At 40.5% G+C, this 24,326-nt stretch overlaps 2 protein-coding genes across 8 annotated transcripts in view; both read right to left on the bottom strand.

The window, feature by feature from the left end:
- pde10a (phosphodiesterase 10A) overlaps positions 1-13,544 on the bottom strand; it is a 50,858-nt gene extending 37,314 nt beyond the window's left edge. For 2 of the 5 annotated variants that reach the window (XM_031873586.1, XM_031873611.1), the window contains exons 1-2: positions 13,325-13,543; positions 12,392-13,249 (exon numbers count right to left, since the gene is read on the bottom strand). In XM_031873586.1, the coding sequence (XP_031729446.1) occupies positions 12,392-12,464 (73 nt within the window). In that variant the 5' untranslated portion in view covers positions 12,465-13,249; positions 13,325-13,543. Of the gene's footprint in view, positions 1-12,391; positions 13,270-13,324 lie in introns of those variants that run through there. The other 3 variants (XM_031873604.1, XM_031873620.1, XM_031873594.1) reach the window with 3 other exon arrangements.
- Positions 13,545-17,987: 4,443 nt separating this feature from the next.
- Positions 17,988-20,809, bottom strand: tbxtb (T-box transcription factor Tb). 3 transcript variants are annotated; one of them, XM_031840027.1, is made up of 8 exons: positions 20,604-20,809; positions 20,260-20,524; positions 19,937-20,071; positions 19,686-19,747; positions 19,523-19,584; positions 19,248-19,424; positions 18,760-18,892; positions 17,988-18,261 (listed from the first exon to the last, which is right to left on the bottom strand). In XM_031840027.1, the coding sequence occupies exons 1-8, from the start codon at positions 20,807-20,809 to the stop codon at positions 17,988-17,990; spliced, it is 1,314 nt and encodes a 437-aa protein (XP_031695887.1). The 3 variants fall into 3 exon arrangements, with proteins under 3 accessions (XP_031695887.1, XP_031695895.1, XP_031695903.1); XM_031840035.1 differs by having other exon boundaries at positions 19,248-19,421; XM_031840043.1 differs by lacking the exon at positions 19,248-19,424.
- Positions 20,810-24,326: the final 3,517 nt, after the last annotated feature.

The raw sequence follows: 24,326 nt of genomic DNA, 5'->3' as shown, positions 1-24,326 counted from the left end.
CACACACACACACACACACACACACACACACACACACACACACACACGCCCCAGATGTAAGTGAAACATTTACAGATCACATGCAAGCACACACCAACATGAACACACACAGGAGCATAGTTACATTCACGTAGGCACGAACACACACACATCACACACATCACACATCACATGCGGCAGGCACACACCACAGAGACTTCCAGTCCCCTCCCCCCAACTGAATAGTCTGTTCTGACAATCCACAGGACAGCCGGAGCATTGACGTCAGAGGCAGGCCCATGAAAATACAGGGTCCCTGGGGGGCTGAGGGAGTTATGCACATCTTCACAGCTTGGCTCGCAACTAGCTCAACAACAAATGAGCATATTACTGTCTCCGTTTACTCTTATTTGTTGAAAAATGAAAATCATAAAAAAAAAAAAAGAGTTCCACATTTACACAAAGCCTGGCATGCACACATTTGCATGCGACTGCAATGCGGCTCATCTGAAATGTGACGTCAATGGACGTCATTGCACTGTGATCCATTAGGACAAATGTGAGATAGGTGCATAATTTAGGTTAATGGAAACACAAATCACCGCACATCATTGCCTGCCCTCTGTCGTCTTAATAATTGCCATTTTGAATAACTGCTGTCAGATTGTCGTATATTAGACGTACCCAGAGGGAAGGTTTGTTGCTCCCTCAAACGTCCTCACAGTCCCAGGAGAGAAGATGACATCTTGTTTACCGCTCAATGTTCTGAACATCTTTCTGTTTTTTCTTCTTCTTCTAAGACATCATTAGGACTTCAGACCCATTAATCTCATTGTTCTCTTTCGTTCTCCTTCTCGCACCTTTTCCGAGATTGACTCCGTCACATTATATAACATAGTTTATGTATTTTTGTCTGTAACTACATACAGTATGTGTTACTGTGGTCTTCGACATGTTAAAATAAAAAAAGCTTATGTCTAATTTAATCTTGGTCTGCATAGATAGAAAGCCGTATAGATTATTTAAGGCAATGTTAGTGATTCAGAAGAGGGTCACTACATTAAAGGTGCATGTATCTTTAGGTGCGTGTTTAACATGGGACGGATATCCATTTTATATTGTTACATTTTGAATAAAGTCATAAATAAAAGTGCACAAATTAGTTAATGTTGCAAAACACACTGAGGTCATCCATTGAACATACTTAGTTACAGGTTTTATACTGTAAATCTGCATCTTTTATTTCATTTTTATTTTTTATTCCAAAGTAAATACATTTTGCACATGAGATAATCCAAAAATTCTAAAATGTTCTCACTGCATCACCACTCCGATGAATAAAATACAATTGGCCCTATAATGGTTGCAGCAACTAACCAATTGAATTATATAAAAAATGATCCGCATGGTCATCATATCACTGACATAAAATACATCATATCAAACAATAATAACCAACAAACATAAACACCAGACATAACTCATGCTGAATTGTATATGTGCGTGAAATATGGTAAACAGAAAAAGTGCATCTCGTCTTACTTCACTTATTCGCACTTGTCAAATCTATCTAGTGCTCACTATTTTTATATTGCCAGTGCTCTTAAGCAATTCTGTCATTAGCTTGTAGCAGCTTGTTGCTGCTGTTTGCAGCAAAATGGCAACCAAGACCAAAAGGGAGAATACAAGAAGGCACGAATGCAATAGAGGAGAAGCTTTTATCTGCATTACACAAGCTTATTCTTCACTCAGCCGGCCTGGGTGCATTATATTAATTGATGTGGTGTCCCCACAATGCAACAAAGTCTTGGCTTTCAAATACAGCCACCCACTTCAGTTGAAATTGGTGACAATGCCTGGTCAATGGGATCTAGTGGGTCCACTGTGAATGTACAAGAGGAGAGAGGAAGGTAAGTAGAGCAACTAAAGGTTGGTCTCAGTTGACATTACCTGTGTTTCTTATGGCCTCTTAAAGTGGTACAATTGTTGGGTTGAACCAGATTGATTTTATGTTAAACCAGATGATACTTGGAATGTTGCTCTTGCCCAACAACATCTTTGATGGTTTCCTCCTTGTTGCAACTTAGTCAAATCTGGATCCAAGCTCTCAATGAGATCCAAATGTACACGTTAAACACTCAGGCATTTACAAGTGATGCTCAACCTCTTTACAGTGCTGCAGAAATTGGCCAAAATAACCCATTCTGTAGTGGCTGCTTTGAGTTTGGTAGGTGGCAGGAGTCCATCTGAGCTTGGTACATGGGCATCTTCTCAGTGGACATGTAGGCCTGAGCACACAGTTTGTGGCCTGTTACTTGTACTGACTCAGCTGTATCTTGGAGGACTTCCTTCCACATGGTGACGGGAAATTAGGAGTCCAGTGCAATAGAACCGTTAAAAACAGGATGATTATTTTGTCAGCATTGTCTCATCGGTGAAAGCACTGTGTAGATTATACAGCAGGGATTACATTTTGTGTCCCCAAGTGACCAAGGGCAAGTGTCCACTAATAAACCTTTGCTCTTCAGTTGCCTGCATGTCCAGAAGAGGTGTAGCACTGGCTTGTCAACAGGAAACAGGCTGATCTGGTAAAAGTTGCCTTTTATGGACTCCCCTAACAGTAACAGCATGTTCAGGGAACCTGAGGAGGATGACGGGCCTAACTTTCATTTGGAGTGGAGCTGATTCAAATGACTGATCATAATTAAAACACAGTCGTGTTCCCTCCATTATGATGCGTTTTGTGATATAGGATTATGCTGTCTGCTCCGTTTCCTCTGCAGATATCTTAGATGCCTGTGTTGCTCTAACAGCACAGGCTACTTGGAAGCCTGAAGACTGGCTTTCAGGGTCACCAGAATGACAGAACTGGATACCCTCCATCACTACCTGCCAATGGTGCTCCAGAGTTTAAGCACAAGGAATGATGAAACTGCGTGACTGGATAATCCAACCCAATTTGGTGCAGGCCATGTAGAGTAAATACCAGAGTCTAATTCAGGCTAGACACTTCATTAGACTCCCTTCTAGAGAAAGATTGTTAAACCAATCTTTCTGAAAGGCTATACTGTATTGAGATATTCAGTTTGAAGTCAAGTGTGACAATTATCTGGTCAATTCATAGTCAAACGCCAAAAACTGATAATAATTCGGTCAAGACCAAGCAAAAAACGACAGCAGCAATATCTCATTTGCAAAATGACCACATGCCTACATCCCACTTAACTCGGTTTAAAAGGACTACAATGCTGCATCAAGTATTTAAGCACAAGTCCGGTAGAGTCGACACTCAATATAATCTCTAGTAAATGAATCTGGTCAATGATGGTGAATCATCACTGCTCTAGCAAGTCTTACCGGTTTGGTCTACCGGCAGAGCTTCAGGGCTCTTCAAGCATGTCCTCGACAGCAGGCCTTTAAATGAAGGTCAAAGGTCAGTGCAAACTGTAGCACCCCTGGAGGCTGATGCATATATGATCACTGCAGCCTGAACAAGGTCACTTTAGTCCGTAAAAAAACAAACATCCAAACATTAGCAATGTATAGGTTCGTAAGCTAACACTAACCCTGACCACAAAATGAAGCGTTTGTAGTATCAGAGCACTCCCACAGCATCAGACACACTGTTGGCAGACATCGTGGACCACTGTGGCTAAATGGTATCATGCTAAATGGCTTGTACAGTATTAAAGTACAAATATTTAGACCTAAACTTGCTATGACCTTTTCATTTACAGCTAAGGGGTTTCTTCTTCTTATTATTATTATTATTATTATTATTAGGGAGAGACTGATTCAAAATGTAAAATGTGTTTTTCAGTTTTCCTTCCCAAATTCCCTTTGAGATTAGATTATATGCCTTTAACTTATCGAATTTTCTTTTATTTGTAAATTTGCCAACATAATTACTGTAAATGAGACCAAGAGGGATAGATTTGATGTGTTTGTTTTCCCTGGCCAAATGAAAAGAGGCAGTCCCAAACAAAATATAAATTTCTCCAATAGTCTGTTTATTTAAAGCTTGTTCACTACATGATTACGTTTGACAAAAATACGCTTTGCAACTACACTGTGCAGTTGGTAGACAAAATGTAATGACTGAATCCATGATGGACATATTTCATTGCACATTTTAACAGTTTTAATGCAGCAGTTGACTGAAAAAGTGGCTGCCGTCGTTTGCTCGCGTGCCACATGCTGACAAATCTAATGTGACCATATAACACCTCTACAGCTCTCAGTGGCTCACCGTAATTTAGAGCTCGCACTGCACAATTAAATTCAAAAGGAAAGAGGATTAGAAATCACAGACATGTTGATAAGGTTTCCATCAATGCATGAGAGAAAACGAAGAAAAAGCACGTTCAGAGAGATGCACAACGGACAGGTGGTGCAGATTTGTAATGTAGAGCTGTGTGGAGCGCTGCAGTAGAGGGAACTGCAGAAAGCACATGAATCAAAAAAGAAAAAGAAAAAAACGTTTAAATGGGTGTAAAAAAAAAAAAAAAAAACGTGATAAAAGAAATGTGCAGGGAGGGGAGGGAGGATGGTGGTGCGTGTATCTGCGTCAGAGCTGCAGCCAATGAAGTCAGAGATGGGGCAGGCTCGAGCAGGAGATGCTGTTAGTGCCACTCACAGCACCCACCTGGGCCTCATGTCCTCTACGTCACAGAGCTGGCACAAATTATGCCTGCCTGAGTGTTTGTCTCACTCACTCACTCACTCACTCACTCACACACTCACTCACTCACTCACTCACACACACACACACACACACACACACACACACACACACACACACACACACACACACACACACACACACACGTAATTCATGTGCATTTAACACATACGGTATATTCTATTAATAATTCTAGGACATTTAAATTAGCGGACCAGCAGTCGTGTATTTTATTCCCTTCAAAAAAAATACAGCGCTGACATTGAAGGATGCTTTTTACATTTTTCTCATAATGCGACAGAGTAACATACATTATTCTAACATCAAGCTGTTCAGCATCAAGCTAATGTTTATGTAAAGTAAATGCAACATATGGCAAGATAGCTGACGCAACTGAGACCAGAGTAACCAAATGGCTTTCTTACATCAGTATCAAAGGATGCAACGCTAATCAAGCAACCAGTCCAGAATTAAATTATACGTTCTATTTATGCTATATTGTTATAGCATTAAATAGTATTTCTCAGGATTGGCTCTGCAGTGTGCTTAAACATTTACTGATTAATTAGGTGCAATTTTGAGAAAATAAACAACCTTATTTCTTTCACAAATTCAGAAATAGATTCATAAAAACAAACAATTGTTTTCTCTCTGATACACACAACATTTACACACACAACCTCGCATGCATCTCTCACATGCATATCCTGGTTATATAGATTAGCGGGCAGTGTTTTCTGCTGGCACCACTTTTGACCTAGATTATCACATCTGTAATTCTAGCGAATGGTTATGATAATGAGCATGTGGTCATAGGTCTGTGCTGCGGACAGAAAAAAAAACAACAGCAAAACAAACAGTGCTCGTTCGCTTTGCTGACGTCACTCAGCCGTGTGAAACGCTTCACTGTGCAATCTTGTAAACCATGCAAAACAGGGTCAAATGCGTCTCCTCGGATGTGCACATGAGAGCGGGCACGTGCGATGACGTGTTGAGCTCACTCATGTATGTAAGACCACACAGACAGCTGCAAATGTTGTCCTACAATAAAATGAGAAAGTCAAAATTGAAATGCTATTGTTTCAGCTTATGGTCCATTTTCTTCATTCAAATGTTGCTTTCCACCGCAGGTCTGCTGACTGGCATGAGGATTTCTATCAACATAACAGGTAAAACATTATTCAGATTTCGGTGGTTTTTTTTGTGCCTCTGACACTGTTGGAACAGTGAGAGCAGCAGCTGCAGCTCTGCTGGCGGGAGTTACATCCTATAGGTGATGAAACAAGCAGGAGACATGAGCCATGACCTCATCAGCTCCCCATCAAACAAGTTGTGGGGTGGAGCTAAAGACACTTCTTCAAGTACTTGTGTACAATTTTGAGGTCCTTCACTGGGGGTTTTCCATTTTATGCTACATTACACTTCTGCTCAACAACAGTTTGGTGGAAAATATTGTATTTTCACTCCACTACATTTATTTGAAAACTTTAGTTACTAGTTACTTTGCCGATTTAGATTGTTAAAACTAAATATAATCTATTAATATCTTGTTTAGCTCCCCAGCAGTATTAAAGTTGAAATTACCCCACCTTTACCAGCTGCAACATTAGTTACACATGCATCACTAATAATAATCTGTATATTATATATAATGAGCCATTCTGCATGAGTACTAATACTTGTGCATTTTATCTAATAAGATTTTAAATGCTAGACTTTTACTTATAACAGAGTATATTTAAAAGGAAGGAAGCTTTTTGTACCGTGGTATTATTACTTTTACTTAAGTAAAGGATCCGAGTACTTCTCACCACTGCATCAAACAGGCTCTCTGCTCCCTCCCTCACGCCCTCCCTCCCCCCCACACACACACAGATGAGTTCCTACTGGCTTTACAAATGGCAAACACCCTCCCTTGGTGCTATACCATGCTGCCACACGTGTGTTGATCTCTGAGCTGAGAAGCCAACAATGTCCTGGTCAAGTGTCAGCCTTTTAACCACCAAACACACAGATCGGATCATTACTTACAGCTGAGTGATGTCACACAGCCTGTCAGAGTGTGTGACGCTGTACGGTGTGTATGCAGTGAGGAGCTGCTGACTGACTTTGATTCTGCTTCTTGTACAAGCATTACACATTAACACACACCAAGAGGAAATTATCTTTAAACACAACAACACAGCTCACAACATTTACAAATGAAATGAAAATATATAAATATATACTTTACATTTTATAATTTTGTACTCACCCTGTTTAATTTACCCACAACCTGCCTGATGAGCCTTTATGTCATCAGGACAAAGAAAAAGAATTATCACCCTAACTGCATTGTTGTACAAAATGTAAAAACATTGTGATGATCATGTAATAATAATGATCAAATGCTTAAATTGTATTTTTGTGTTCAGTTTTATTCAATGTTAACAGAAGCTAGGTGGGAAGAAAAGCACAGTGACTGACGCAAGTATGAAAGTTAATTTGACTATTGTTCATTTGAATGAGTGGACAAACTAATTGTGTGCCTTCGAAAATAAATGCTTCCAAAAGAGAGAACGAAAGAGAGGTCGGTATTGACCGAAAAAATAATCTGGGGAGTGGCTGGAGGGACGAGCCCTAGCCAGCTGCCTGCAGCCCTCATCAGAAGCCAAACAAAGTCAGTGTGATCATAGGTATGGGTGCTGACGTACAGGCCTGTCAATCTCTCTGCACAGCGGACATCAGAACAGGCCAAGACGGCCAAGCAACCAGACGCCAGGTCTGCCTTTTTACTGATAACACATGGATACAATCCATTCATGAACTAAACCGCACGCACACACTCTAGCCTTATCTAGCCCTTATACTCGATTTTGAAACTACAGCATTGTTTTTCTGATTTATTGTATTTTAGAATACAAACTTGAAATAAAAAGACTTAACCTTGTTCAGCACTGCTGTCAAAATTAAACTGTAATTAAAAACCAATACCCTCAGTGTATTGTACAACAATTATTGATAAACAATAAGATATATTTAGTTCTTTATGCTTGTTGACATAAAAACGGTGCCAGTGAAACCTCTTTTGACATGAAAGGACCATATGAATCTATTTTGTGGAACCTTTTAGCAGTGATTACCAAGTCTGTAAAAAGTAAAAATAATTTGAAAGAAAAGAAATATGTTAATCCAGAGTTACTGGTTGTGTGCTCCATGCTGAATATCTCCGGCACCGCTCCCTCCATTTCACCTCAATACTTTAGCTCCACCTAGTGTCCAACTGTCTGAGGACACTGACGCAGACATCTTCCAACTGCGAGGGTAAAGGTCAACATTTAGTATAAATGTACAAATGTAACAAATTGGATGAAATTAAAGACGTTTTGATTCTATCCTTATGATAATCTTTGTGACCTGCAATACACATTACGACCACCAAGTGGTATTCTTGCACAAGTTGAGCTTGTTCCTAACCGTCTGCAGCTACGGCCCTCATAGACTGAAGCTGTGAGCGGCTGCTCAATTCAGAGACGAACATGGATAAGAATATTCACGAAGATGTGTGAGCGTTTGGATGTATGAGAATTTGCGTGTGGTTTTGTACACTAAGTGCTCTGTGGCGTCACGATGGTGGCGAACAGCCCTGCTTGCACTTTCAACATCGTGGGCACAAAGCCAAGCTAAAGAGACACACATGGTACACCGCTGGAAATCTTGGACAGTGTATGACGCCGAGCTGTTCCACAGTTTAATCTATGAGGACAAACCAATCCACAGGATCTGGAACTATTCTCTCAACACTTGAATTCAAAGAGAAAGAGACATTCTAACTGGCCACAACCGCACTGGCCTTCTGTCTCATAGGAACAGGGCCTTTTTTGTTCCTGTAAGGGGAGGCCATTTTGTAATGTTGTTCTTGATCTACTGTCAATAATGTGTGCGCACCATCATTGTTACAATGGAGAAGATGTATGGCAGCTATTTGCTCCAATGGATCCGTTACAGGAAAACAAAGATGACAGTGAAATTGTTATCCGTCTACCCATAAACTCCCTTTTTTTTAAAATTCCCCATGTTTTATTGACCTAGATCAAAAAAGCGATGTATAAAGTTTCAAGATTTTGAGGCAATACTTAAGCTGTTTCATGGAGTTTTTGTTTGTTTTGTTGAAACTTGTATCATGCACAATAAATTGATAAATTATTGTTATAACGTACAATGTTTCACATTATAACGAGATAAGTTGGTCTTGGCAGAGATGGACTCTCTGTGATATGTACTCCGGTTGTGAACCTGCATGTGAACCTGCAGATGGCCTTTTGCAGTAAACTGTTGTCACCAATGGCCCAAAACACATTTGCCTTTATGAGTATGAGACATTCTTATTTCTGTACAGACCCACACTTTTTAAAATATATTCTCTACATTTAATTAGTAAATCCGTTTAGGTAAGAACAAATACACAAGTTACCTCTTATTTTATTATTTGCAGGATGGCTTTAAAAAAAAAATCTTAATATTATTGGTGTATTGCTGTGCATAGAGGCAGAGCGTCCAGTCCATATTCTATGTACAATCATTATGAATGAATGCTCGTTACAGCTCAATTATCTCACTTTGCCATTCACCAGGAACAATGAAAAAAACAAAACGATTTCAATTAGCAATGTTTTCAGACATCAAGGTTCACGCCGAGCTTTGCACTGGTATCTTACTATAAAGGAAGATAGCTGGTCATTTGCACAGCTGAAGGCCTGCTGACCAGCTGTGGTGGTGGTTGGTGGCCAGGGGCCTGTAATGGACAGGTCCAGGCTGCACACCGAGAGGCAAGACAAAAAAGCATTGTGGTGGTCATGATATGAATCTCAATGCCCCCGTTTCTACGCCTCCCCTCCTGGCTTCACCGGGGATATCTGAGCGAACAAAAACGATCTCCTTGAGAAAATATGAGCGTGAGCCCTCAGAGGCCGTGAATGGAGCAGCGACAGAAGCAGCACAAATGACCGGTGCTAGTTTTCAGCTTCAGTTCACGATGCACAAATATACCATATCTTCACTATATTTGTCTGCTTTTTGTACCAGCAGCCATTTCGTTTGGACAAACAGTTGTATCACAAAACTGTTCAACACATTTTATTTCATTTTAAGAGGTTTTGTTTAAAGCAATGATTATGCGCGACTGCCTGATTTTTTTAAATTAGGAAGTTCTCCATTCTTCATAAATGAAAAGCCAAGTGTTCTGTTCAAAATCTACATTTGCTACGACAGTGTTCTGTGTACAATGTAGTGCTGCCAACCTGCATCAAAGCATGCAGAATCTTGAGCAGGAGGGGTTCAGTGGGTGTGTACCCCCTAAGTAGTCACAGATGCCAGGCGCAGTCGGGGAAGGAAGCGCACGGCTCTCCTTCCATGTTAGCCAAGGGAAACTCTCATTTGGGCATGGACCCAAAAAGATACAGAGCCAAAGACTGTGATGCAAACAGGTCACGTCTTCAGTGCAAACAAACAAGTCTGTAGGCCAGGGGAAGCCATAATATTGACTGTAATTCTTGCACTGCATCTTTGAGTTTATATTGAAGTCTTAAAGGGTCAATTTACTCAACTTACCAAAAACTTCTATCCAACCATGCAGACGAATGTGCTTTAATTTGTCCAGGTTTTGAGAGTTCTGCCGCCACGCTAATACAATGGAGGTAAACGAAATTCTGTTTGTGGTGCTCACAGCGATGAAAAAAAACTGCAATATCTCTTTCTAGAATAAATGTTTCGAAAGAGAATCCACAGACCTCACTGCTACAGTTTGTATTGAACCTATACTTTCTACCAAAGAACTAGTTCTTATGAAAACTGTTTCTGGAAATACATGCTGCTGATAACATCTCTAGCCTCGGCATTACTACAGGCACATTTCTTTGTAAAGAGGGTGAACAGATCCTTTAAAGTGTCAAACTTTATGATGTTACGTGACACAAAACAAGAGTAAATTCCAGAGGTTTCAGAGGTAATATGACTGATCTAGTCTTTAAAAATAAATAAAAAGTAAAAGACAAGCTGAGATGAAAGGATGTATACATGCTTAATTAGGGATACATATTTCCCAAATCTAAACATGACAAACGTAGCATTAAACTTCAACAATGTGACGCAAAGGAAACACCAAACACGTCCAACACACACACAAGCCGTTTCCATTGCTACAGCACTATTCATGCAGGCAGGCACGACTCTCTGCTTGAAGGTGATGCTGTTCTTGGCCTTCAACTTACAACTCATGTCATGTGTTTGCCAGCATAATAGCAGCCACACTGCCCATCGAAGCATTTCAAGAGCTGCCTCTTGTAAATGAGGAATGTTTGAATTTGAAAGTAAATGATGTGCTGAACCAATGTTTTCAACTACACAGGGCACAGATCACAGGCACTATAAGTAAAGCATAGGAACAGGACGGGATTCTGTTTATTCTGGCCTTTGTTTACCACCTGATTGATATTTTACACGAAGGCAATGTGACCATCCCCATGACTAGATTAAGACTTTCACAAACAGGGATTCAATTTCAGAGGGGCCTGACATGTAACAACACAGTTTGTTACTGTGTGTGTAGAGACCTTGTTTTGTGTCTGTTGGTAAATGCAGAGAGCAGTAAGTAAGTAAGCAGCAGTGGAAAATAACCGTCTTCTCAATGCAGGATCCACATCAATCAATGAGAGCTTATCAGTGGCGGAGCCAGAGGGATAGTGCATGCCCCCTCTGGTTAACCCCCTACCAGTTGTGACTTGTTACCATGGACCAGGCCTACCGATGCCCAATGCCCCTGGACTACAGCCATTGTATGAAGTTCTATTTTTCATTTCTTGGTGAAAAGTCAGTCATACGATTACAAAGAGACACACAATGACCAAAATGAGACACAAACAGTTTTGCATCACTTTTAGTCTGGGTGTCTTTTACATTTTTACTATTTATTGATATTAGAATATTCAAAGTTGTTAATCTGGCATTTATTTATCACACTGACTAAACAATGTTACTATTGATCATGTACAGTTTATTTATTACTGTGCTGCTGGTTATTATTTGCATCCACAACTGTTTATTTCTATTTTCTCTGTGCACATAAAAGGGTGTGCTAGCATGCGGGGCCTCTGGGTGCACACACCAGGGACGCCATGATGGTAGATCTGGCTGTGATTATCCCTCAGAACTCACACGCTGCAACACGATAAATCAACCCCACGTTTACAACGGAACTGGAAATAGTGATATAGGTGAACCATCCATACAATGCCGTTTCTGAATCAACAGGTCCTTCTTTGCCTGAGTGATAGTGGCAACAACTCGGATGCCACAGTTGCCTACACTTTCTGCTGTGGCTGACGATGAAAGTCTGTTCTGCAACCAAACCTGACTAAACACAATGTGACTCCACTGAGGATTGATGAGAGATTTCAGAAAGTAATCTGCAGCAACACACAAGATTGTTTTCTAGGGATAAAATACTTATTTTAGTGAAGAGGCATTGCATCATGTCTCCATACAGCCAGGTTTAATACTGTATGGAGTTTAGCAGCTGTAGTGGCTGTGCATCATGAGGGTTTGACCAAGTGCTGGTGCCTCTGACTTTGCAGTAAACCTGTAGTTCCTACTAAGAAATGCTCTGTAGTTTCATCAAACAGTCCCTGAAGATATCACATGCCTGCACTCTTGCAACGGGCTCAACGTTCACTCATCTCTGACCATGAATCCTACCTTGGTCGCTGCATCCAGCTGGCGGAGATTCCTCACAGTCCTGGTCGTCAGGACTTTTCCGTTTCTTCGACATTTGCTGCTCCCTATTCGAGTGATGGATCTATCCACCGCTGAATCGATAGCTGCTGATAATGTGAGACACCTTCAACCGGCAGGATATACAACACAAACAGTCTGGGGGAGGCGAAAAGAGAAACGTGAATAAATCTCAGTCCCATTCATTCAGATCCCTTCTCTGTATGTCCTCTTTTCACTGTGCTGTGTGCGCAAAGTTACCATGTGGTGGCCAGCCAAGCACCTGGAGACGCAGCGAGGCATGGAGCCGGGTCAGCTCCTGAATCCCGCCGCTATCGGACAAGATGCGACTCCGGGGACAGCCCGGGGCTTGTTTCTCTTGACAAATGAGAACTATTTGCAGATAAAGGTGATTTGTCGATCATATGCGTCGGGGTTATGCTCGAACCCCGCTCAGATGTTAGTTACGCACTGGAGGCAACTTGTTGATCCGCATCTTAAGGTGGGTTGCGAGGTTGTAGTTTCCGTCATTTCGTTTCCTGTCTTTTTGAATATCAATTTAGATTTTCAATGTTGTGTGAGGTGTTTAGCTTAAATGGTGCTCGGCGACGTCAGACTGCAAGTCTAATCAGGCATAGATGACGCACAGCCGGCACAACGGGAACTCTTGGGTATCTTGCAAAGTATAGGCCAATGTAAACGGAGATTATCTGGAAGTGCATGTTCTGCCCGCTGAAGCACGCCAAAGCGCGTGTCCCTTTGACAGCATTTGAGTTGCGTACTAAGTTGCTGGTAGAAAAGGCTCTCCGGGCAACATCTGTGACGGAGGAGAGGATTCCTCCCCTGTGAAGAAAATGGAGACACTGTACAACAGAAGTGGTGGGGGGGGGGGGGGGAGCGCGCAGTACAGCAGCCTACCTTTCTTTTTTACAACACCATCAGTCCAGCGGAGAGAAGAACACACTCTATTTGTCTGTGACGATTCTTTCGCAAAACCTCCTAATCCACGTGCCAGAGTAACATAAATCGAACTAACACGCATTGTGTAAGTGTTGGACGAACAGGTTTGCTTTCACGTCAGTGAGCCACAGAGCAAAAATAACGCTGTGATTAATGCAGCTGGAGAGTCGTGGTGTTGCGCGTATAGACTATAATATGGAGGAGGCAGTGACGCAACCGGTCTGGCTTTTACAAATTGCTTGATGGTAGTTTTCCCCTCCGGTAGACTAGAGAAAAAGAAAAAGAATCAGCGCTCCTCCTTTACCAACGCAACAATGGACTGTGCGTGCACTCAAATATCCACTTGGATAAAACTGCACAGACCTTGTCAGATTATCACTGACTTCTACTTTTCACACATTATTTTTCCCTTTCAGGAGACTCACAGATGGGTGCCTGACACCAGTTCAGTAACACTCTTCCTCCTCTCTTAATTTTCTCATATGCTGATTTATTTATGAACACTCGCGGGTCAGGGGATCATATTCCATTCACTACATCTGGTTTAGATTTCCAGAGCAGCGACTATACTGTTTCTCCAAAATGTGTCACTTGGATGTCAAGGCAAATAGTTTTGAAAATAAAAAGCTGGGTGTTGTTTGTTGTTGCGGTGTTGGTGGTGCGTATACGCACCACCATATGCGCACATTCGCGGCGGGTTTCTTGCAAAGAGCTACAGTTGCATTCATGCCAATGACGCTGGTATTTCGTGGTATTTTCTGAAGGCAACTACGCCTCTCTCTCTCTCTCTCTCTCTCTCTCTCTCTCTCTCTCTCTCTCTCCCCCCTCCCATCCCTCATTCACTGCAGCTACTGACGTCAAGACATGCTTGCGTCAATGCTCCCTGCTTTGACAGAGAGCTTTTTTTTTCATTGGGATCATAATGGGATTATTAGGCTTAGAGAAATACCCTGCCTTCATGGCTTTTTAGATTTTTTGATAGATGTCCCATTATCTTCTCTCGCTTTAAACATTATTCCGTATAAGGACATAATTGGCTCTTAAAGCAAATCACAAGAATTAAATGATTATTCTACAATATGCTTTTTACTTCAGTTCTTCTATTCATTTTGCAATAGTTTATAACAGCAATTTACAAAAACCTTTAAATAACCGCAGTGCATTTATTTATAAAATAGTGCACAAAAATGAAGAAATGAGTCCCCTGTATTGCTTGCTATTATCTCGTCTGCTGATTGATTTGATATGTATGACGACTCAGTTTAAATATCTCTGTACACAGACAGACAGCTATAGGACACACACAATAGTATAAGCACATGGTGACATGTTAACTATACAGACAGACCATTTCATCCACCAGTGAGATGCAGTTGTGTATTCGATTTAGCGGATTAGACGTCTGTTCCTTCCTGTCAGTCTGTGGTTGCTACTTGTACGAGGGGGAAGGATGTCATGATGTCCATATACGCTGACCTTGATCTTCTGGGCTGAATGGGCTCTTGTGCCTGTTGACTGGCCTTGTCTCACTTCAGCCTTAATGCCTGTCTTTAAGCTTTCTCTGCTCAACTGCTCTGTGCTTTGAGTCACTCTGGGTCTTAATAGTCAAACAACTTACACTATACTCTGAACATATTAATGCTGTTGAGTGTTCTCTCTAAGTAACTGTGTGCTGCTGTACGATTCACCTATATGCAGCTTAATTAAGTGCAAATGCAAACAAAAAAAAGGACCAAAAAAAGATGACACCAAAGGTCATGATGCCACAATAAAATATCCTGTTGCACATATAGAGGTGAATGAAATCTTGCATATACACTGAAAGATTTTTTAAGGACATTTTAAAGGACAAATATTGTTCTGTACTTCATAACTCAGACTTCAAACAATACTCGAATTGTCACACTTACCTTGAGAGCAACACTTTAATAGCATGAATGCTATTTTGCATATGGGGTTCATCCACAGCCAACACATGTTTAGTAGCGAAACATCAGCAAGGTCTGATGAAATACATACAGTAATTTAAATGTATTTCATTTAAGTTATTATTTTGTGAATTTCATCCAGTTTACCATAAAAATCTCTATAAGGAGAATACTTGTGAAACAGAAGAATGATGAGTATGGATGTAGTTTATAGGTGGTTAAGCTTAGCATGAGGGCTACGGTTGTGTTTAGTGTAGGTGGTCCGATTCTTTTCTTTCCTTCTGAAGTTTCTCATTAAATTTTGCAGATGTGGAGGCCCAGATCCAAAGTGGTGGTTGTGTGTGATAAAGGAAAAAGGTTAGTTTTCTTCAGGTGTATCTTGTTAGTTTTTAGTAATCCAGTTAAGTGAGAACTGTTATCTTGCTGACAGCGGTTTTACATAATGTGCAGTCCACCCTCACAGTTAAAGATATGGTAGCAGGATGAAGAAGATGTCATTCCATTTTGAGTTAGAATATGCTATTGGTCAACAATTGTTAGAAGTTACTACAGTTTTTAGTCAAATTATGTTAGATATTCATGTGAAACTATTTTCATTTAGAAGGTTTCAGTTCAATAATGTAGGTCAAACATAAAAAAAACACACACTGTAGTACGTGGCAAGATCATTTTCATGATATGCCAGTTCTGACAAGACTTTATACATTTTCTCACCTAATTAACAAAATGCATGTCTGGGCTCGCACTATGAGGGGATGATGGATCTGTGCCTACTTAATTAAATGTGACAAACCATGCATTATCCAACTTTGCAGTTTGAAGTATATAAAGAACTTGTGTTTAACCAAGTGGTTAAACAGAGTATGACATAAGTTGGTCCCTTTCTGAGTAAATACACTTTCACAACCGTGACCAGATCCAGGAGATGATGATGCGTCACCAATATCTTTTCGGAGATTTCTGCCCTCATGTCAGGGAGATATTAATGGAAACGAGAGGGCTAAAGCTGAGTGTTGATCTCTGGGGTTTCTCAAGCATCCGTGGACCATCCATGCAGCCGTCAAACCCCCTCCTTCAGATATACATGGATATAATTCCTCACCCATGTGTGAAAAACACTCCTTCTCTACTCACAATAAGGGAGCAGGAGGGTTTGAGTTTTCAAGCTAACATCACAAGATTTAACACTATAAAGAAATTGTAATAACCAATGCTGAAATGACAAATAAAAACACCAAAGAACTGCAATAAAATGTTTCCTTGTCATATTCAAGTATGCATAATATTATGATCATTCAGGATGACAGCAGTATGTTGTTTTGGGAAAATCAAGTTCATTTTAGTTTATGTTGCATTTACTATTGTTTTGTTCTTTTCAACAGCTGCTGCACCAGTACAGCTCATTTGATCATAAACAGCTGCCTGAATGTTAATCACGAACAGAGACAAAACTAACAAACACGCATAGGAAGGCTATTGGAATTTTAAGGGATTGGGTTTGTGTGATGTGTTTTGGAAGATCTGGTGTTTTGGAGTGGGGCTTAATATATTTAGGGAGGCAGGGTCATTATTCGATTAAACCAGTGCTCCTGTGATTTCTGTAGAAATGATGAAAATCTTATCAAGAACTGCTAATGAGATTTGAATTAGATCACTGACCTAATTTTATCTCCCAAGGAACCGAAGAACACTCAAATCAAACTGTCCCTTATGTTGCTGGGGACCTCCGTTAATCTAAAGCAACCCTGGAGGTCCCTGGACCTGACTTTGTGAACCACCCATGTAGATTATAATTTGAAAAATGCTCACTGGAGGATAGTTAGCCAGATACTGTATAAAAGGATGAAATAAATGGGCCAGAAATCTCATGGTGTGGTGTGGCATCACAATGGCACACAAAAAAATGAAAAGGACACAGTGACCAAGTTGGATGAATTTGGACAATGTAAACAACAATGTAAAACGCAGTGTAGCAAAGCACATTCAAGTTTTTATTGTCATGTCGCTGGCCTCAAAAACAGCCACTTGAGAGACCTTGACGTGTTTTATAATGATATGGAAAGTTGTGTATCGTCTGCATGGCAGAATATTGACATTAGATCCCCCTTTTCATTTCATTTTTAAAACAATCTGAAACACAATATCTCCAGTGGCATCATTGTGGTACAAAGCGATTGTCTATTTACATGGTAAACCTCAATTACTTTCTCATTGACACTATAAGCAATGTTTTTACATTTTTCAACTGTACATGTGTTTTGCCTACTGCTGTGTTTTCACGAAGCTATGCTTAATATAAGCAGGTTGAATGGATTTTGGTTTACAAACATTAAAATACAAGTTTATCATGCTATGCTGAACAAAAGCTGAATTTAAGAGAAAATCTACCAACAATTAGGGCAAACATGTTCATTTTGTTTCTTGAAACACGTATAACACACACGATTTATTGAGGTCAAAGCCTCTGTAACTTCTTATTATCAATTAAGAGGTGAAGAATTCTTTGTTAAATAACTCAGGATTAATTCAAGCGCCCAAAAACCGAAAACAGTCTTTTGCCTGTGAACTTTGATTTGGAAATATAATATAACCTACTTAATTTGGGATTGATTCTTCCTTTAAATCACAGCATATCAAACAGCCTGCAGACATTATTTCATGGCATTCTCTCCAAACTTGCAGAGGCGCTTCCATCAGAGGGACGGAGGTGTCACAGGACTCCAGGCTAAAGGCAGTCGCCCGTGTGGTGTGGTAGTGTCATACTGAGCTGTGTCATGCACTTCTGTTGCTGTGCCGCTGTCGTACATGGGAGAGCCAGAAGAGGGCACTGTGACTGAGTGAGACAGGCTCGGGTAGTGGCTGCTGGACCCTCGAAGGAACTGGGAGCTCAGGCTGTTGTTAATCCCCCCATTCTGGGACACGGGAGTCAGGGGCGAGTTACTCACAGACCACAGGCTGGTGTACTGACTGTACAGAGACATGGACAGAAGATGTCTTACTCAGCTCTTCTTAGGGTGTTTTAGAAGTGCAACTCATGCAAAAGGTTAAAGGTGCAATGTGTAAAATCTGGGAAGAATTTCGGTTAAAACATTCAAAAAATGAAACATTTTAAACAGAATGTGAAGAGGCTGCAGTGCACAGAATATCCCTCAAATTGATTTCTTACCCAACTCTGCCTAAAAACAAGAAATGCATAAAATGACTGTACTCATGTAGTTCTTTTTCTCCACCAATGTCTTATATACGATAGGCAAGCTTTATTTAATAATTTGTCTTTTCTTTTATCACCATAACTATAAACTTTACTGTTTATATTTTAATCTTGTTATCTGTGTCTATCTTACTTGAATATCCCAATTTTTTTGTAAAATGAGTTATTCTTTCCGTCTATGTCATCTTCTTTGTGGTTGTTAGATGTATGGTTATGATTTCATTTGGTGCAATAAAAAGAAACACAACACAAACCTGGAGTTGCTATCAGAGGTGGAATTGTGGGCCATGGGCATCATGCTGGAGTGTGTTGGCATCTGTAGACTGGACCAGTTATCGTGGCTTGAGAGCATCGACAGACAGGCTGGCGAGTTATCGGAGTAACTGACTGTAACACAAGACAGAAGCACTGGGGCTTAGCATGTTCACAAGTCACGTGTGATTTCAAATATATATTTGTCAGAAATCATATTAGCACTAAACCTGTTGCTTTCCCAGTACAATTCAAGACTTCCTGTGCCCCTGATACCAGTATGACAGTTGAAGGTGTGAATATTCTCTCCATACATTCCCCGTCTGAAGCTCAACCATTTACAGCTTTGTGGCTCCACTCACACAAAAGCCAGAGGAATGCAAGACATTCTGTGCTCAGCAACATTTGTTTGCGTTTCTTGTTAATAGCCGGGGAGGAAGTGGTGTAATTCCTGGATGTGTGACGGTAAAGGCTGGAAGGGAACACTCACTGGGCGAGTTGGTCTGATGGGCGTACGGACTGGTGTAGGGGGAAGAGCGGTGGTTTCTTAGGTTGGAGTAGCGCTCACAGCCATGGGACGGCGAGAGGGAGATGGGACTCCCAAACTGGCTGTGAGGACTGGCAGGAGGGCAGAGAGAGCCTGTGCCTGGAATAAACCAACCACCTACTGGTTCCACAGAGGAGAAGAGACATGATGAAACCATATGAGCACCACATAGCCTCCAAAACATGACATGAAATCAGAAAAAATAACACAATACCCACATTGAGAATAAGTCGACTGCTGATTTTCAATGGCATCTTCTCTTATGTCTTTGTGATCACTTCTGAAAAAATGTAAAAGATTGATGACATACTTTAAATAATGTTAAACCTTTACACATCTTAAAGACAAATAATATGTTGTGAAAACAATGTGGATTCTTACCGGTCTTTTGCATCTAAGAAGGCCTTGGCAAAAGGGTTATGCTTTATTTTAAGAGCAGTTATCTAAAATCCAAACATAAATGACAAAAAAATAATTAGGATTGTGTTTTTCCGCCAATAAAAATCATAAAAGATATACAAAATGCTGTGCGTAAATGTTGTGCGTAAATTACGCACACATTGTGCGCGCATACAAGAAACATTATTGATGCTTTGGTTTAAGTAATATTATATATATAGAGTATTGCCAACCTCTTCGTTTTGGTATGCTGTTACTGCTATGAACTGTGTCTCTGGCAAAGAGTGGCTGGTGATCATCCTCCTCGGGCCTCCAACCCGGACTATATGAATGCGTGGCTCGTACTTGTGCAAGGAATTTAACATTATCTGAAGAAAACAAACAGTTCAACACGAAGATGGTTATTTAATATGCTAGATTTAGAATTTTCACGTCTATTTTGTTTTGAAATTAGGGTATTTTAGAAAGAAAATGGAAAAGACTGAACCTTTTGAACTTTTTTTTCCCGAAGAAAAACAAGGAAAGTACAATATCGCGCATTCTCTCTTCTACTTACCTGACCTCCTCCGTTGAGTTTATTTGTGAGCTTGACTTTACTAAAGGAGACCGGAGCTTTCATCCAATGCGCCCCAAAGTTCGGAGAGTCCGGGTGGATGTACACGCAGCTGGGGGTTTGAGGTTCAGGTTTGCCACCAGGGACCCACTCCCCGTTCACGTATTTCCACCTGTGATTGTCCCCAGATACGAAGTCCAGCAAAAAAGAATACATGGCGTTCGGGTCCAATCCAGACACGTTCACTTTCAGCACCGGAAACATGCGCCTTGATAAAAAAAGAAGAATATTTACCCTTTATATTTCATTTGATCTGGTATTGTATACTGTGTGTTTGTTAAGCTCACCTGCCATTCTTTGTAACTATCATTTCATTTGTAAGATCCTTAAATTTCTGCCAAAGGTCGTTCTCATCCAGGGATAATTTCAATTCCTTCTCCGTGGGGTCGCCTTTCTCGCTGCCGGCCTGCAGCTCACTCTCCACGGCACTGAGGAGGTGGTCCACCCGGCTCTGACTGGCCTTCCCGGGACATTCAGAAGCGCCTGTGGCCATCCTGTCCAGCAGCTCCAGGGCTGAATGTAATCACAGTTCGTATTGAAAAAAACAAAACAAACTAGACCTCTTTCCTCTTCTTGTGTCTCCACAAAGACAAGCAGTTCTCTCAGGACGCTGGACGTCACGAACAGCCCCCAAATATATAGGAGGAAAAGAAGCTCCGTCTCGGGATGGGTGTTTGGAGCAGAGATGGTTGGCTCATCTCCTCTTTGATCTTTACGGGCTTGCCACCGATTGGCTCAGAGCAGCCATAATCATTGAGGTCCACAGGACGACAGCTTCTTGAATAACGCAGTTTAACCCACTTTATTACATCAGCCTGTCAACATTGACACTTAGATCAAAGCCACACCTGCAGAAACCAAACCCCTGTGGGCGGCTGAGCATGGTTGGTCTTTCGTCCCTGAAGTCTCGGATTTAGATCCAGTATGGTTTCTTAAACTTTTTATGAGGAATATTGCTTACTTTTATGATAAAAACTCAAAATTGCTTTATATGTTGACACATTGTTGTTACTGGCTAGTTTAGGTCACTTTCAAGAAACATGGGAGGTTTTCAGTTCTGTCTTTGTGGGTTAACATTTAGTCAATTAGGTGAAAGAAGAAGCTCTCTAAAATGAATGAATTAATACATGAATTACTCTATAAATAGACAGCAAATAGATGAAAATTACACTCAACAACCACATCCTTAACAATTGTATCACAGATTTGAAGTGTCACTTAATAGAACAAACTGCTGGCTTTATATCTGCATCATCACCAATTCTGATCACAGCTCAAACAGTTAAATGTTATTATAATAAAACTTTTATTTCAGAAAACCTACACATGTATAAGGACTACCGTTTACAGGTATATGACTCAAATGAACAGTTGACGGACATATAAAACTAATTTGATAAAGTATAAAAATATTGTTGTCTGACACTATAAAAGTAAAATAGTCATTAACCAGTGTGACATGGAATAAACACGTTTGTAATGTTAAAAAAATATGTCAAATGTATATTTCTCATATGTGAGACAAACATTATATTGCAGACACTAAGAGATGCTATGGTGGGGATATCTTCACTCAGATGTGTTTTCTGTATAGTTTCTCCATAGCTTGAACCCGCGGTCAATTATCTAAATATAGAACAAACAAAAAAATGACATCTTAAAACAAACAATGCAATCTTTACAAAAAAATGATATAATTTTGAGAAATATTTATACCTTAACATGCTTTTGTCGACACACATGTTCAATGGATAAAGGATCAGGTGTTTTAGGGCAGCACACTGCTGTGTCCCAAACCAGAGTCTCAACAAATTGGTGGCTGCCAAGAAAACACCCACAAACATGCACAATGCCAAAGTGACAATCAGACTTTTGTCTCCAAAAAACAAATAAATATGATTCATGTACTGTATGTCTCCATGCACCTGGTCGAGGTCATTCTGCTCGGCTGCTGGGGACATGAAGGCCCGTCATTCCAGACACTTCTTGGCTGTTTCGGAGAGCAGAGAGGTGGCAGGTTGGTTTGGCTCGTCTTCCGTTGTGTGGAGTCAATGCAGGGAAGCATCTGTGGAAGAGCAAGGATGGAAAAAAAGTATCTCGCTGATAACTCAATTCATGAAACACATAATTTATATTCAGACATGTAGTACCACAGTGTCATGCCCGCAAATAACTACTGTATTCTGGTAATTTTATTCGGTGTGACCTGTTGCCATGGTGGCTTCCAAAGGAAAAACAAACAAACGTTAAAGGCAGATAGTGTGTGGCAGCTACATGTTAGCTTCCATAGACCTCTGTGGTGTTGTGTTGTGTTGCGTTGTGGCTGGTTTGTGTTACTAACCAAATCTTGGTCGCCTCGCTCCTCCTGCCAGCTCAGCGAGTCTGTCTCCCTGTCCAGCAGTCTGGACCAGAGTTCACAGCAAGCAGAGGAAAACAAACCTCACTCAGTTTAAAGAGCAGTTGAAATACTCCCTCAATGCGCTTCTGATCTCCTGTCGCCCCATTGGATCTGAATGTTACTAAAAACTAAACTTATCGAAAAAACAAGGTTCAATTATCTATGTCAGTGCATGATTTCCTTTACGTTTCTGCCCGTTTGCTGAATTACCAACCTTTTAGAGCAAGCCATGTTTGATAAACAAAGATCATGCATTCGTCTCAGCCGTCTCAAGTAAATCTCCGCTTTCCTGCTCTTCTGAGGAATCTCAGGGATAATCTGTGATTGAGACAAAGTAGTAAACATGAGCGTTTCCCTCTGTGCTGGGCTACCACACAGTGTAAATAGAAGATGGCTGACCTACCAAATCAGGCATCTTGCTCTGGAAGCTCTTCATAAAGTGAGGCTGTAGGGTTGCAAATGTGGGGGCTTTCATCTGTGGGTGGCACATATTACATTTATCTATCATATCTTTGTCCATTACTCATTTTGTAGTTTAAAAAGAGAAGTCCCCTTGTATACGAGGTAACCATGGTGTAAAAGTCATAGGTGTCATAGCCAGTGTCATTTCCCACGGTCCTAGTGTCCCTTTTGGTGCCTCTCTCTCTCCCCCGCCAACACCCGTCCCAGCGCTAACTGTCACACTAGGCCACTTCCTGATGTGGGCCAGCAGAATTGTGAATTAAAGTTATTGATCTATATGGTGCTATATAGATCCCCAGCCTATTCATTCCTCAAAGGATAAAAAGCAGGTGCAACTCAAATACATTGAAGGGAACACAATCTAGTCTGCATTCAGTTTGCTTTGCTTTGGGAAAGCTTAAAAGGACCATACGAGTGTTTTTCCATCTTTTAACCCATTTACTTCAAATCACTTAATGTTACTGCTAACCATTTTTATAACATGTTGTGTAGTGGATTTTAAAATGCTGGCATTCTCCTTCCAGGCCACCACTGATTTCCATTTCACCCAGTAGGTTATGAAAATCAACTTTAAGACACACAAACTTGCTAAAGTTATGATGTTACTGTCAACATCTGCTTTGATTTTACTTAGTTTGGCATTGCTGCGTGGTAATGCAGTTTATCTGTGTACATTCATTTAAAAAATGTATTAAGTTATAAATGTAACTTGTGAAATGAAACTTATAAGTGTATAAAATTTATAAGTTTCGCTGCTGATTATCATAATAAAATGAAAGGAAGTGCACATGGAAAACTTTGTGTTGTGAAAAACACATTAAAATATCCAAAGCACTTTGAAAAACAGTTGGCAGTCATATAAACTATATCATAGTAAATAAGTTAAAAGATGGTGAAACGCTGGTATTGTTAATACGGTCTCATTAATTCATCACATAAATATAGTGGATTAAGTATTTAGAGAACATGACAGTACAATGTAATATCATTCAAACAAAACAAAATATGACCTTAAAATTACCGCAGAGTTGATCACCGGCTCCCTGACGCTGTATTATAAGGTTCATATATTATGAATATCTTATATTATTCGGAGGTAAAGTAAAGTGGTAATGCGTACTGTATAGGTGCCTCACAAACACTCAAAGCC

This window comes from Anarrhichthys ocellatus, unplaced genomic scaffold, assembly GCF_004355925.1.
Source record: "Anarrhichthys ocellatus isolate YVR2014 unplaced genomic scaffold, GSC_Weel_1.0 scaffold3, whole genome shotgun sequence".
In the NCBI taxonomy this organism is placed as follows: Eukaryota; Metazoa; Chordata; class Actinopteri; order Perciformes; family Anarhichadidae; genus Anarrhichthys; species Anarrhichthys ocellatus.
The sequence above is the reverse complement of the archived record's forward strand: the minus strand, read 5'-3'. Positions and strand labels throughout refer to the sequence as shown.